The sequence below is a fragment of the Carlito syrichta genome, unplaced genomic scaffold (genome assembly GCF_000164805.1).
Source record: "Carlito syrichta isolate Samal-C Ts95f unplaced genomic scaffold, Tarsius_syrichta-2.0.1 Scaffold74858, whole genome shotgun sequence".
Taxonomy (NCBI): domain Eukaryota; kingdom Metazoa; phylum Chordata; class Mammalia; order Primates; family Tarsiidae; genus Carlito; species Carlito syrichta.
This window is the reverse complement of record NW_007018954.1, coordinates 263996-280248: the sequence shown is the minus strand read 5'-3', so window position 1 is coordinate 280248 and position 16253 is coordinate 263996. Positions and strand designations below refer to the sequence as shown.

At 41.2% G+C, this 16253-nt stretch overlaps 1 protein-coding gene across 1 annotated transcript in view; it reads left to right on the top strand.

Moving 5' to 3' along the window:
- Nucleotides 1-114: 114 nt before the first annotated feature.
- MEAF6 (MYST/Esa1 associated factor 6) overlaps nucleotides 115-16253 on the top strand; it is a gene marked incomplete at its 5' end in the record, with an annotated part of 25438 nt that continues 9299 nt past the window's right edge. The window contains 3 exons of the mRNA XM_008053465.1: nucleotides 115-230; nucleotides 5403-5490; nucleotides 5630-5675. Coding sequence (XP_008051656.1) covers nucleotides 115-230; nucleotides 5403-5490; nucleotides 5630-5675 — 250 coding nt within the window. The remainder of the gene's footprint in view (nucleotides 231-5402; nucleotides 5491-5629; nucleotides 5676-16253) is intronic.

Sequence of the window (16253 nt, the reverse complement as noted above, 5' to 3'; positions counted from 1 at the left end):
CTGCACCCCAGTCTGGGCGACAGAGTGAGACTCCAACTCAAAAAAATAAAAATAAAATAATAAAATAAAAAAAAATAAAAGTCATTATTCCTATCCTTGTTTTTCATTTCTCAGGAAACACTAGCGAACTTGGAGAGACAGATCTATGCTTTTGAAGGAAGCTACCTGGAAGACACTCAGATGTATGGCAATATCATTCGTGGCTGGGATCGATATCTGACCAACCAAAAGTGAGTGTCAGAAGTCTGTAGTGTTCCTATTGTGTCCTAATAACATTTGTTTGTAGGACTGTGTGCCCTTGGGTAGCAACTTTGCAGGAGGCAGAAGTAAAATGGTGATGTGGAAAGAGGTCTAAACTTGAACTTGGATTCTGCTTAGCCACTGCTTCACTGAGTAATCTTGGACAAAGTCCATATCTGTAAAATAGGGAAAGTCGGGCCTATGGCACAGGGTTATATGAAGCTTAAATGAAATACACAATAGTATTTTATTAGTTTGTCCACATTTTAATCAGTCATGGATTTTCACCCTCACGGTTTTTTTTTTTATTAGAAAATATGGTTTATTTCAAAAGTAAATTAGAGAGGAGAGGAAATTCACCTCTCCAAGACAGGGAAACAGGCCAATGCCAGGAACCATGGAGGCAGCCTTAGCTTAAAGAGCACATGGCCATGCCAGAGTCTAGTAAGGCAGTGGCACCCTCACAGTTTTTGCCATACCTGTGTGCCAACTGTGCATTATTTACTTAGTAATATGCTTTCAAAATTTCTACACTTTTGGAAAATTTTCATATCTGTAGAAATATTGAATGACTAGTACATGAACACTTGATACCCTCCACTTATATTCATAAATTGTTAACGTGTTGCCACATTAACTTTCTCTCTCTTTTCCCCTCTATAATAAAAGCACGCTGGATTGCCTGAGCCTGCAGGTTTGAGACCCACCTGGGCAACTTGGCGAGACTTCATCTCTACAATAAATAAAAAAATTAGCCGGGTGTGGTGGCGCGCGCCTGTAGTTCCAGCTACTTGGAAGGCTGAGGCGGAAGGATCGCCGGAGCCCAGCAGGTCGAGGCTGCGATGGCCAGGAGCATGCCACTGCACTCCAGTCTGGGTGACAGAGTGAGACTCCAACTCAAAAAATAAAATAAAGTAAAATAAAAGCACGCATTTATATCTAGTTAACCTTTTTTTCTATTTTGAAATAATTATAAATTCATAGGCATTTGTAAAAATAGTACAGGGTCGGGTGTGGTGGCTCAGCCTGTAATCCCAACACTTTGGGAAGCCGAGGCAGGAGGATTGCCTGAGCCCAGGGATTCAAGACCAGCCTGGGCAACTTGGTGAGACCTTGTCTCTATAATAAATCACAAAAACTGGCTGGGCGTGGTGGCATGTACCTGTAGTTCCAACTACTTGGAAGGTGAGGCGGAAGGAACACCTAAGTCCAACAGGTCGAGGCTGTGATAGCAGTGAGTGTGCCACTGCAATCCAGCCTGGGTGACAAGAGTGAGACTCCAACTCAAAAAAAAAAAAAATAGTACAGTTGTATTTTATGTAACTTTAATACAAAACCAGGAAATTGACATTGTTACAATGTTGATATATAGTTCTATGTCAGTGTATCACACGTGTAGATTCTTGTAAGCACAATCAAGATACCGAACTATTTCATCACCACAAAGATCTTCCTCATGATACTTATGGTTATATCCACCTGTCTTCCTGTACTTTTTTTTCCAGCTAATTCATCTGAAAGTTAGATGCAGATATCCCGACACTTTGCATCTAAATATGCCAGGGATTACCCCATGAGAATAAACATTTCACCTACCTAATCATAGTTGTTATACCTAGAAAATCAGCAGAACATTAATAGTATCATCTGATACACAGTCTTTATTAAAATTTCCTCATCCGGGCTCGGTGGCTCAGCCTGTAATCCTGCGCCTTTGGGAGGCTGAGGTGAGTGGATTGCCTGAGCCCACAGGTTCGAGACCCGCCTGAGCAACTTGGTGAGACCTCATCTCTACAATAAATCAAAAATTATTGTCTGGGCAACAGAGTGAGACTCCAACTCAAAAAAAAAAAAAAAAATTTCCTCAATTGTCCCCAGAATGTTTTGCTACTTTGTTTTGAGTCAGGATTCAGTAAGCATTCACACATTGCATTTGGCTATTATGTTTTAAGATTTAGTAGAATCACCCTTTTTGGTAATGGTTGTGCTGGAGTTCAAGACATTGCCTTGCACAGTATCCCAATTTCAGATTTTTCATATTTTGACCTTATGAGAGATTCTTTAAACATGTTTGGCAAAAACATTACATAAGCGATTTGTGTCCCTTTTGTTATCTATCTCTGTTTGGAGGTACATAATATCAGATTATCCTATTATTGGTGATGTGAAGTTTGGACATATGATTTCTCTGTTAGACAAGTTCATTTTTTCCCATTGTGATTGTGATTATACCGCTCGCTCCCTCCAGTTTTTTTTTCTTTTTTTCTTTTTTTTTGAGTCAGAGTCTCACTCTGTCACTCGGGGCTGGAATAGAGTGGCACGATCATGGTAACTACAACTACAACCTGCGGGGCTCAGGCATCCTTCTGCCTCAGACTTCCAAGTAGCTGGGACAACAGACATGTGCCACCATGCCCTGCTAATTTTTAAAAATTTTTTGTAAGCCAGGCTCGGTGGCTCAGTCTGTAATCTCACACCTTGGGAGGCTGAGGTGAGTGGATTGCCTGAGCTCGTGGGTTCGAGACCCGCCTGGGCAACTTGGCAAGACCTCATCTCTACAATAAATCAAAAAATTAGCCGGGCATGATAGTGCACGCCTGTAGTTCCAGCTACTTGGAAGGCTGAGGCGGAAGGATCACTGGAGTACAGCAGGTCGAGGCTGTGGTGGCCGGGAGTGGCCACTGCACTCCAGTGTGGGCAACAGAGTGAGACTCCAACTCAAAAAAAAAAAAATTTTTTTTTTGTAGAGATGAGGTTTCACCGTGTTGCCCAGGCTAGTCTTGAACTCCTGGGCTCAGGTAATCCTCTCACCTTGGCTTCCCAAAGTGCTGGGATTACAGGTGTGAGCCACTGTACTTGGCTTCCCTCCATTTTTTTGTTTTTGTTTTTGTTTCTGTTTTTTGAGTTCAAGTGTCACTCTGTCGCCCAGGCCAGAGTGCAGTGGCATGCTCACGCCTACTGCAGCCTTGACCTGCTGGGCTCAGGCAATCCTTCTGCCTTAGACTTCCAAGTAGCTGGAATTACAGGTGTGTACTACCATACCTGGCTAGTTTTTTGACTTATTTTAGAGATAAGGTCTTGCCAAGTTGCCTAGGCTGGTCTGGAACCCCTTTGCTCAGGCTGTCCTCTCACCTTGGCTTCCCAAAGTGTTGGGATTACAGGTATGAACCACTGTGCCTAGCCCTTCCAGATTTTTATTCAGTTGTTTTAATATCCATTGTTGATTCTTATCTGAATCATTGAATTAGTCATTACACTGGAAGTTGCAAAACGGTGATTATTCCTCTCATAATAACTGGCTTTTTTTTTTTTTTTTTTTTTTGAGCCAGAGTCTTGCTCTATGGTCCAGGCTGTAGTGCAGTGGTGTGATCATAACACAGTGCAGCCTTGAACTCCTGGCCTCAGGCAATCTTCCCACCTCAGCCTCCTGAGTAGCAGGTACTACAGGCGTGTGCCACTATGCCCTCCTAAGTTTTTTATTTTTTATAGAAACAAGATCTTGCTATGTTGCCCAGGCTAGGCTTAAACTCCAGGCCTTAAGTGATCCTCCCGCCTTAGCCTCCCAAAGCACTGAGATTATAGGCATGAATCACCATGGCTGGCCTATTACTGGCATCGTGTAGAGTTTTCCTTTTTTATCTTCTCTCTTTCATTTTTTTTTTTAAAGCATGGTCAGGCCAGGCTTGGTGGCTCAGTCTGTAATCCCAGCACTTTGAGAGGCCGAGGCCAGTAGATTAACTAAGCCTGCAGTTTCAAGACCAGCCCGGGCAACTTGACGAGACCTCATCTCTATAATAAATCAAAAACGTAGCTGGGCATGGTAGTGTGCACCTGTAGTTCCAGCTGTTGGGAAGGCTGAGACGGAAGGATCGCCAGAGCCCAGCAGGTTGAGGCTGCAGTGGACGAGAGGCGTGCCACTGCCTTCCAGCCTGGGTGACAGAGTGAGACTCCAACTCAAAAAAAAAAAAAAAAAAAAGGCATGGTCAGAGGGAGCCTCCTAAAGATGGTTTCTTTGTCCTTTTGGCATGGCCCTATTAGTCTTGGAGCACTTTGTTGCTTTCTGGCCCAAAAGATGCCCCCCCCCTTTTTGCCCCAGACCTGATATCATAGCTATGTAGTAAACTATGATTTCTCTAAATATCCCTGATTCTATCTTTAAATTTGAAAATTAAGTTTATTTAAAAGACATTTTGGTTGGGCTCAGTGGCTCAGCCTGTAATTCCAGCACTTTGGGAGGCCAAGGCAAGTGAATTGCTCGAGTTCGTGGTTTCGAGACCAACCCGGGCAACTTGGCGAGACCTCGACTCTATTAGCTGGGTGTGGTAGTGCGCTCTTATAGTTCCAGCTACTAGGAAGGCTGAGGTGGAAGGATTGCCAGAACCCAGTGGGTCGAGGCTGTGGTAGCCTTGAGTGTGCCACTGTACTCCAACCTGGGCGACGGAGTGAGACTTCAACTCAAAATAAATGAATGAATGAATGAAGCCTGGGTGAAGGAGTGAGACTTCAACTCAAAATAAATAAATTGATGAATGAATAAATAAATACATAAAGACATTTCTCTGGGTATAGTGACTCATGCTGTAATCCCAGTACTTTGGGAGGCTGAGGCTAGAGGATTGCCTGAACCCAAGAGTTTGAGACCAGCCTGGGCAACATGGCGAGACCTTGTCTCTACAATAAATAAAAAATATTAGACAGGGATGGGAACATGCGCATATAGTCCCAGCTACTTGGAAGACTGAGGCAGAAATATTCCCGAGCCCAGCAGATAGAGGCTTCGATGGCTATAAGTGTGCCACTGTACTCTAACTTAAACAACAGAGTGAGATTCTGACTCAAAAAACAAAAGACATTTCATATCACTAGTCTGTGTTAGTCACTTTTAATTATAAACATTAAAATAAATGTATACTAAAATGAAAATGAAACAATCTCATCCCATTGTGAGACACATAGCATACATTGGAAAACATTGCTTTCTATATGGACATTCAGCATAAAGGTTGTTTGGGCCAATCTAAGTGGTTGTGAAAATACTGCTTCTTATGTGGAACTTGGTTAAAGAAAAACAAACCAGTTCTTTATATAAGTCCTGGGGCATCCCCAACTTGAGCCATTGGCATCGCTTGGTGCTTATAGTGAATTTCCTCTGTGTGTTTTAGAAATTCCAATAGTAAAAACGATAGAAGGAACCGGAAGTTTAAGGAAGCTGAGCGACTCTTCAGCAAATCTTCAGTGACATCAGCAGCCGTAAGTGGTGGTGGTAGTGGTGGGGAAATCTTACTATGGCCTGTTGTTGGAGAATGGGAGTTTTCTCTTTCCCTTCCTCTGGGAGTACTCTCCTGAGGTCTGTGGTCACTTTTCTAGTAACTGGTGGCTTTTCTTTTAGGCAGTAAGTGCATTGGCAGGAGTTCAGGACCAGCTCATTGAAAAGAGTAAGTTCATGTTTTTACTTTTCTCATCAGTGTGTTTTTAAGCTACCGTAGCACCTGTATTTAATTCATATTCAATTGTGCAACTGAAGACTGCATCTCTTACTCTCTTCTCTCTTCTTTCCAGAAGTTGGGAACCCTTTGGGGTGTCCTTAATCATGTTTTTCTTTCGAGGAAGAAACTACCATGCTGTTCTTGCCTCTTCTTTCACATGAGGGTTAGCTTTAGTGTCTCAAAGACATGAAGAAATGTCTTCACTCCTGTTAAATTTTATAAATTCTTAGGAAATTTTTAAAAGTTAATAACTTTTATGGAAAAATTTAAACATACCGATATTTCCCTATGTGCCTAATTTAAAAATTCTTAGGAAATTTTCATTCTGCAAACAACTCTGTGTTCTTAAATGCAAAGTGGAGACTAAGTACCATTTACTTTGCAAACAAATTATATCATTTTCTGCATGTGAACCATACAGTCTAGTGCTATTCTAATTTGTGGGGGTGGGATATAGATTTGTACCTTTACCCTTCTGAGTCAGACTCTAACTGTATTGGATGTTCCCTCTGTGTATCGGATCACTTTGAATGTAATCTGTTATTTATCACTGTGTGTATCTTTCAGATAGTGTATCTTGTGGGATCCAGTTCTTTGTATGATTTGAGGAAAAGGAATTTTAGTAGTTTGGAAACTAGAACTACTCAGTTACTGGATATGGTGGCTCACACCTGTAATCCCAGCACTTTGGGAGGCTGAGGCAAGGAGATTGCCTGAGCCCATGGGTTCAAGACAAGTCTGGGCAACTTGGTGAGAGCTCATCTCTATGATTAAAAAAAAGAAAATTAGCCGGCCATGGTAGCACATGCCTGTGTTTCCAGCTACTTGGAGGGCTGAGGTGGAAGGATCACCTAAACCCAGCAGGTTGAGGCTGCAGTGGCTGTAAGCATGCCACTGCACTCCAGCCTGGGTGACAGAGTCTGACTCAAGGGAAAAAAAAAAGAGAGAGAACTACTCAGTTATTATCTTTATGTACAGGTTTCTCAATTTGTTGCTCTTTCCTGATGTATGTTACCTTCTAGACATTTTCACTCAGATATTCAGACTCAAACATCTTACCTAAAACAACTGTCCTATTTCCTTCAAAATTTGGCTTCACTGTTTTTTTGTTCTGGTATTTCTCCTTCATTTAGAACTCTTTAGACATCTTTGCTTTCTTTCTACTAACCTAATCAGTTATGCCAAAAGTCAAGGCCACATGATTTTTCTTTTCCTATGAGTCTCAGCTAAAGCTTATTTCTTTTCTGTTAATACCACTTGAACAAAGTAGAACTGTTTCTGTCCTTTGTAGAATAACAAGACTGGTTAAGGCAATCCTTCCACTTCAACCTCCCAAGTACCTGAGACTACAGGCACGTGCCACTATGCCTGGCCTTTTTTTTTTTTGAGTCAGTCTCACTCTCACCCAAGTTGGAGTGCAGTGGTGGGATCACAGCCACCACAAACTTGACCTATTGGGCTCAGATGATCCTTTCACCTCAGCCTACAGGTGCACACCACCATACCTGGCTAAATTTTTGATTTATTGTGGAGCTGAGGTCTCGTTATGTTGTCCAGGTTGGTCTCAAACCCCTGGACTCAGGCAATCCTCTTGCCTTGGCCTCCCAAAGTGCAGGGATTATAGGGGTGAGCCACTAGCCAATTTTAAAATTTTTTTGTAGAGATGAGGTCTCACTATGTTGCCCAGTCTGGTCTCAAACTCCTGGGCTCAAGCAATCCTCCCTTCTTGGCTTCCCAGAGTGCTGGGATGATAGGTGTGAGCCACTGTGCCTGGCAAGAAACATCTTGGATCTCACTTCTTCAAGCTGAGATAGAATGATGTCTGACTCACTTTTCACGAGAGCCTGTAATCCTGCCTTGGGTTAGCTGATAATTCAGCATGTGACTCTGTACCTGTCTACCCACACAGAATAGCTACCCCTAGGTACTTGCCAGGAAAAGATTCTTAAAGTCGCTGCTTTTTTTTTTTTTGAGTTGGATTCTCACTCTGTCGCCCAGACTGGAGTGCAGTGGCCGCTCCCAGTCACCGCAGCCTCGACCTGCTGGCCTCCGGCGATCCTTCCGCCTCAGCCTTCCAAGTAGCTGGAACTACAGGCGCGTACTACCACGCCCGGCTAATTTTTTGATTTATTGTAGAGATGAAGTCTCGCCTGCCCAGGCGGGTCTCGAACCCGCGGGCTCAGGCAGTCCACTCACCCCAGCCTCCCAAAGGCGCGGGATTACAGGCTGAGCCACCGAGCCAGCTGGCTAGACGCTGCTTTTTGAAGCTTGCCTGAGACAAACACTTATGTCTTAAAAGTTTTTTATAGTATATGCAGGCCATTCTCCTAAAATCTTCAGTCTGGAGTAAACTACACTCCCAGAGAGCATCATATTGCTTGTTGGTTTTCCCTTCAAATTTATTTCTGCTGAATTATACTTTGTTTCTCCAAAATGTGTGACTGCATATTGTAAGAGGATGTTGCAGATGTTGTTTATTATCATTATCAATTATCTCCTTTAGAAATAGTTTTCCCTGAACAAAGTTTTTTTTTTTTAACTGAAAATCTTGTAACTGCCTCATTTCTTCTTTGTGTGGGCACTAAAATGTTTAAAGTCAAATTTGTGGTTCCTTTCTAGCAAGCAAATAGGAATTTATAGCATGCATTTTGGGAATGAATCTTAACACAGCATCCAGTTTTAAAAGGAGACAGGAAAATCCAGTTATTTTTCTCTTCTGTTTCTCTTTGTGCTACTTTTCTCATTTTATTGGATTTCATTATATAAACCTTGGTAAACAGCCTTGAATTCTTTTTGGACTGAAGCAGAATATAGAGAATTACATAAATACTGGAGTTCATTAGTCCAAATGGTCAGAGCCTCTTCACAGTAATTCTGTTGCATTCTCTCTCACCACTTCATCATTACCACTCCATGCTGCTATTTTTTTTTTGGAGTTGGAATCTCACTCTGTTACCCAGACTGGAGCGCAGTGGCAGGCTCATTACCACCACAGCCTCAACCAGCTGGTCCTTCTGCTCAGCCTTCCAAGTAGCTGGAACCACAGACATGCGACACCACACTTAGCTGATTTTATTATTTATTGTAGAGACAAGGTCTTGCCATGTTGGCTCAGGCTGGTTTTGAACCCCTGAGCTCAGGCAGTCCTCTTGCTTCTGCCTCCCAAAGTGCTGGAATTACAGTCGTGAGCCTCTGTGCCTGGCTTTGTTGCTATTTTTTAAGATTTTATTTTTGTCTTGATTTGCTGCAGTTAACTGCAAGGCATCTAAGTATGAATTTCTTTGTTTTTTCATCTGACTTGGGTTTTGTTGGGCTTCTTGAAACTGTGATCTGGTATTTTTCATTGGTTCTTGAAAATTCCTAACTATGATCAGACATTGCATTTGCCCCATGTCTTCTTTCTTCTCCTGCTGGCACTCTGGTTAAATGTATTTTTTTTTTTTTTTTGAGTTGGAGTCACATTCCATTGCCCAGACTGGAGTGCAGTGGCACACTCCTGGCCACTGCAGCCTCAACTCGCTGGGCTCTGGCAATCCTTCTGCCTCAGCCTTCCAAGTAGCTGGAACTACAGGTGTGCTCTACTGCACCCAGCTAATTTTTTGATTTATTGTAGAGATGAGGTCTCACCAAGTTGCCCGGGCGGGTCTCGAACCCACAGGCTCAGACAGTCCATTCACCTCGGCCTCCCAAATCGCTGGGATTACAGGCTGAGCTACCGAGCCCGGCCTGGTTAAATGTATTTAAACTTCATTTTATCCTTTATGTTTTTTATCATCTCTTCTGTCTTTTTGTCTCTGTGCTGTATTATGAGCACTTTTTTCCTGACTTATCTACCAATTCACTAATTCTCTTCTCAGCTGTGTCTGATGTACTATTAAACCTCCCCTCGATTTTAAATCTTTTGATTTTGCATTTTTATTTTATTATTTTTTAAGTCAAAATCTCACTCTAACACAAGGCTGGAGTGCAGTGGCACACTTAATGGCCACCACAGCCTCAGCCTGCTGGACTCAGGTGATCCTTATACCTCTGCCTTCCAAGTAGCTGCAACTACTGGCATATGCTACCATGCCTGGCTAATTTTTTTAATTTACTGTAGAGATGAGGTCTCACCAAGTTGCCCAGGTAGTCTTGAGCCCCTGGGCTCAGGCAATCCTCTCACCTCTGTCTTCCAAAGTTCTAGGATTATAGGCATGAGCCACCAGCCCTGACCTGTTTTTGCATTTTTAATTTTCAAAAATTTTACAAAAATTATTTTAAAGATCAGTGATTTAATTTTTCAATAGCTTTCTCTGCAGTTACTTTCAAACTTGTCTTTTATTTTAAGCATAGTAAGCATTGTTGTTCTGTAGTCTGTGGTTTATTTCAATCTCTGAAATCTAATTTCTTTGTGTGCTAGGTTATCTTTGACTATATACTGCTTATGTTATTAAAAGTATTTAGTAAAATAATTTGAGGGCTAGGAGGAAGACACTGTTTTCCAGATGACTTATGTTTGCTTTTACTTCTTCAAACCAGGCGTAAGGCTTGGGGGTTCCTGGAAGATGCAGATGATTAAAACCAAACTAATTCTATGAGAGGAAAGGTCTACTTTGCCTTTCACTTCTTTTCCTTTGTACAGAGACCCACCCTCCAGTGTTTCAGAATTTATGTGTGACAAATTTTGTGGAATGAGTTCTGTGTTTACAAATACCTTTGGTTTTTAATGGCAATAAAGCAAACATTCTTTTCTCTTAAAATTTTGACTAGCATATTCTTAGGTTTCAAGGGTTTTGGAGTTTTGCACTTTCAGGATTTTATTTTTAAACCATTCTGAACATTTTGCTCAAAAATGCATTACTTCTGCTTCTTTTGGCTTCATATGTACCCAAACTAAAATGATAGAGTGGATTTGCATAATCCCTCAAGGGAAATTTTGGGCAGATTTGTGAAGCATTGTGTAATTTGTTTGTTTGTTTGTTTGTTTGTTTTGAGTTGGAGTCTCACACTGTTACCCAGGCTTGAGTGCAGTGGCATGCTCATGGCTACTGCAGCCTCGGCCCCTTGGGCTCAGGCGATCTTTCCACCTCAGCCGTCCAAGAATTTGGAACTACAGGCATGTGCCACCACTCTGGCTAATTTTTTGATTTATTGTAGAGACAGGTCTTACCAAGTTGGTCAGACCAAGGCTGGAGGATTGCTTGAGGCCAGGAGTTCGAGACTAGCCTGGACAACATAGCAAGTCCTCATCTCTACAAAAAATAAAAAAATTAACTGGCGTGGTGGTGTGCACCTGTAACCTCAGCTACTGAGGAAGCTGAGGCTGGAGGATTGCTTGACCCCAGGAGATTGAGGCTGCATTGAATTGTGATTGTGGCACTGCATGCCAACCTAAGTGACAGACTGAGACCCCCAACTCAAAAAAAAACTTACTCCGTTTAATAACCATTCCTTTCTTTTAATAAGTAAAGTGCCTTATTTGTGGATTTATTAACTTAATCAAAATCTGACATTCTTTGCTTTAAACATGAGTTGCTTATTTTTTGTCAATGAGAAACAAACTTAGGTGTCTTTTCACGGTGGCAGCATCATAAAATTGACTAATTGACTTACTGCTGTACTTGGAGGTGTTGTATTCTGCCCCTCTTATGGTCTTGCCTCTTCTGCTTCCATGAGCCAGGGAAGGGAAGAAAATGTTTCTCACTTTGTAGTCTTACTTTGTATTTTATTAGTGTTTAGCCTATTCTGTCTGGCTCCCAGTCCTTCTTATAAACCATTTCTAGCCTAATATATCTAAAACATGAGTTTCTACAGAAACTCAATAAATGTTTATTGTTTTACATCGCTCTTCTGTTCAGAAACTCTTTCTTGGTGACTTTCCCTTATTCTGTCCTGCTGATAACTGTTTTACTACAAATAATCTTTACTGTCTGTTTAGAATTTGACTTGCATATTTGTAGATCTCAAGGATATTAAGATTTGAACACTTACTGTGTCCCAGACTCTGAGCAAACACTTTATTTGCATTATCTCCTTTACTCTTTGAAGCTGCTCCTTAAAGTTAGGTATAGATTGCAGACTCCGTGAAAATAGGGAACACTGCTGTACCTCTAGTGTCTAGCTCGAAGCTTTTCATTTATAAGAGATTCTCATAAATATTTGACACATGGGATTGGGAGGTCAGGGCAGGAGGATTGCTTGAGGCCAGGAGTTTGAGACCAACCTAGGTAACATAGTGAGATTTTGTCTCTACAAAAAAATTTTTTAAAAACTTAGCTGGGTGTGGTCGTGTGCACATGTAGTCCAAGCTACTTGGGAGGCTAAGTATTGAGCCAAGCAGTTCAAGTCTACAGTGAGCTGTGATTGCACCACTTACATTCTAGCCTGGGTGACAGAGTAAGAGCCTGTCTCTTAAAAAAAAAATAGACACATGATAGAAAGAATTTCTATTTTGCAGATAGGGAGACAGGCTCAAAAGGTTAAGCAACAAGTCATTTCTCTTAATTGTCATCTTATGCTGTTTACCTAGATGAAATTCCTTCGTCTGATATTTATGACTCCCATTAACATGTCTTTCCATTCTACCTCTCATTTCTCACACTCTCTGTTTAAGAGATGTCATTTGGTTCATTTATCCTAAATATACCTTGTGTTTTCTCTCCTCTCTACCTTTGCTTGTGCCCTTTTTTGCACTTATCTTGGCTTCTCAATTTTCAAAGTCCAGTTTAAATGCCACCACCTCAGTGAAGCTTTTCCTGAATAATCCACTCTGTTTCCTATGACTCCCACTTAGTGTCATAACTTTCCTTTGGGACAAATGTTGCTACCTGGATAGTATCTCTTCAGAGAGAGAACACAGGAGAAGTCTCCATTTACAGGGTTTTGATTCAGTTTGCACTGTTACATATTTGCACATGTGTGAATGCACATGTGTACTTATAGAGCGTGACTGACTCGTCCATTTACTCAACTCACATAGCAACCAGTTCATAAATCCACAAAGTTAGTTTTGCCTATCAGCATCATTTAGGAGAATTGTAATAAAACGTGCAGAATATAACTTGCCTATGTACCTGTCTCCCACTGTTTGAATAGTCCTTTCCTCTCTCCCCTGTGCCCAGCTCCCATTGAGTTCTGTGTGCCTCCTATCATCTATGATCCAAATGGTACTTCCACCATTTGCTTCCTTAGAAATTTTTTTTAACCCAAATCAAAGTAGAACTGAGTGGATTTGGGAGAAGACAACTGTCCTGACCACACTTCTCCCTCTCGGACTCATCCTTTCACATTTTATTATAATTTTTATTTTTAGAGTTAGAGTCTTACTATTAATATGTTGACCAGACTGGAGTGTAGTGGCTATTCACAGGTGTGATTATGATGTACTACATCCTTGAACTCCTGGGCTCAGGAAGCAATCCTACCTCAACCTCTGAAGTAACTGGGACTAGTGGCAGATTTTTTTTTTTTTTTTGAGTTAGAGTCTCACTCTGTCGCCCTGGATGGAGTACAGTGAAATCACAGCTCACTGTAGTCTTGAATTCTTGGGCTCAGTCGAGTCTCCTGCCTCAATCTTCCATGTAGTCTCCCACCATGCCTGGCTAATTTTTAAAATTTTTTTACAGAGATGAGGTCTCATTATATTACCCAACCTGACCTTGAACTCCTGGGCTTGAGCGATCCTTCCACCTCAGTCTCCCAAAGTGCTGGGATTACAGGTGTGAACTACCATGCCCAGCCTAATTTGATTTTCTTTTTTCTTTTGATAGAGATGGAGTCTTGCTGTTTTGCCTAGACTGATCTTAAATTTCTTAGCTTAATCCTCCTGCTTTGGTCTTCTAAAGTGCTGGCATTACAGGCGTGAGCCACCACACCTGGCCAGATTTTTTTTTTTTTTTTGCTAGAAAAGTAATATTCTCATTGTGATAAATAATTCAGACATGAATAAGAGAAAGGTTAATTACCTCTTGTACTACTTTAGTCTTAACTTTCTGAGGTAACCAACATTAAAATCTGGGTGTTATCCTATTACATCTTTCTGGATGGCTTATTAGCTATGTGTCTGTCTTTGGAGAAATGTCTGTTCAAATCCTCAGCAGCTTAAAATTTGCTTTGTGTCTTTTTATTTTATTATTTTATTTATTTTATTTTATTTTTTAGTTAGAGTCTCACTCTGTCACCCAGACTGGAATGCAGTGGCACAGTCACAGCTACAGCAGCCTCGACCTCCTAGGCTCAGGCAAACCTTCTACCTCAGCCTTCCAAGTAGCTGGGACTATGGATGAATGCCACCACACCTGGCTAATTTTTTTTTTATTTACTGTAGAGATAAGGTCTCGTCATGTTGCCCAGGCTGGTCTTCAACTCCTGTACTCAGACAATCCTTTAGCCTTAGTCTCCCAAAGTGCCAGGTGTGAGCCACTGTGTCCAGCCTTGTTTCTTTTTTTGAGTTGGATTTTCATTCTGTTGCCCAGGCTGGAGTGCAATGGCACGATTGCAGCTACTGCAGTCTTGACCTACTATCCTTCTGCTTCAGCCTTCCAAGTAGCTGGAACTACAGGTGCGCACTACCACGTCTGGCTGATTTTTTAAGAAAATTTATTTATTGTAGAGATTAGATCTCGCCAAGTTGCCCAGCCTGACCTTGAAGCCCTGAGCCTCTGGCAGTCCTCTTGCCTCTACCTCCCAAAGTGCTAGGATTACAGGTGTGAGCCACCGTGCCTTGCTCCTTGTGTCTTTTTATTATTGACTTCTAACAGTTCTTTGTATATACTGGATACAAATCCCTTATTAAATACATGATTTGCAAATATCTTCTCCCATTCTTTAGGTTGTCTTTTCACTTTCTTGGTGATATTGTTTGTAGCTCAAACATTTTTGTATAAATTCTATAATTCAGCTTATGTATTTTTTTCTTTTGTTATATATTGTTGTCGTAGCTAAGAAACCATTGCCTTACCCAATGAATTATTAGAGTTTTAGTCTTAATTCTTACATTTAGGTCTGTGATCTATTTTGAGGTTTTGTTACGGTGTGAGGTAGGGGGTCTAACTTTATTCTATTGCATGTGAATATCCAGCGTCACAGCACCATTTGTTGAAAAGACTAGTCTTTCTTCATTGAATTGTCTTATCCTTGTTGAAACCCAGTTGACCATAAATGTAAGGGTTTATCCTGAACTCTAAATTCTTGTCCCTTGATCTGTATTTTTATCTTTATGCCAATACTACACAGTATTGTTTTGTTTTTTTATTTTATTTTATTTTATTTTGTTTTGTTTTGGTTTGGTTTTGGAGTCAGAGTCTCACTCTGTTGCCCAGGATAGAGTACAGTGGCATGATAACAACTTACCACAGCCTAGACCTCCTAGGCTCAGGTGATCCTTCTGCCTCATCCTTCTGAGTAGCTGGGACTACAGGAGCACACCACCACCCCTAATTAATTTTTCTGATTTTTTGTGGAGACGATCTTTCTCTGTTGACTAGGCTTATCTCAAACTCCTGGGCTCAAGTGATTTCTGGCCTCAGCCTCCCAAATTGCTGGGATTGCGTGTGTGAGCCACTTTACCCAGTCCACACAGTGTTGATTACTGCAGCTTTATGTAATATGCTGTTGTTGTTATTATGGGGAATCGGTTTTCTTGGACTTCAGAAGGGCAGGATTATTCAGTATACTTAGCATAACTCTAGTGCTCCCTTTTCTGTTGCTTTTCTGAAATGTGTTCAAAAATAGGGTTTCATGATTTCTAAGATCTGGCTGTTTCTTCTGCTTTATTGGGACTATCTCTTTCTTTTACTTCTTGTATTCATGTGCTACACAATTTAAAATCTCTTCCCAGTAGATTATACTATAAAGACCATAAAAATAAAAAAAACTAGTCCCTGGTCCTGCTACCCACACCATCCCTTTTGACAATTTTTATAAACAGATAATATATATATTTAGGGATTGGGCACGGTGGCTCATGCCTATAATCCCAGCACTTTGGGAGACCAAGGTGAGGATTGCCTGAGCCCACGGGTTCAAGACCATCCTGGGCAGCTTAGCAAGACTTCATCTCTACAATAAATCAAAAATGTAACCAGGCATGGTGGCGTGTGCCTGTGGTTCCAGCTACTTGGAAGACTGAGGCAGAAGGATCACCTGAGCCCAGCAGGTCGATGCTGCAGTGGCCATGAGCATGCCACCACACTCCAACCTGGGTGACAAAGTGAAACTCCAACTCAAAAAAAAAAAAAAAAAATATATATATATATATATTTAGGAGCCTTCAAAGGTTGAGTAAAGTGAAAGTCTTCCCTCATCCTTATCTATTAAGAATTTCAGGAAATTCCTTTCAGGAAAAACAAGTATGCATAAATCAAAATATATATAATTATATGCTTTAAAATATTTGTTCATAGCGGGCATGGTGGTCACATCTGTATTCCCAGCACTTTGGGAGATTGAGGTGAGAGATTTGCTTGAGCACATGGGTTCAAGACCAGTTGAGCAACTTGGTGAGAACTTATCTCTATAATAAATCAAAAAATTACCCAGGTGTGGTGG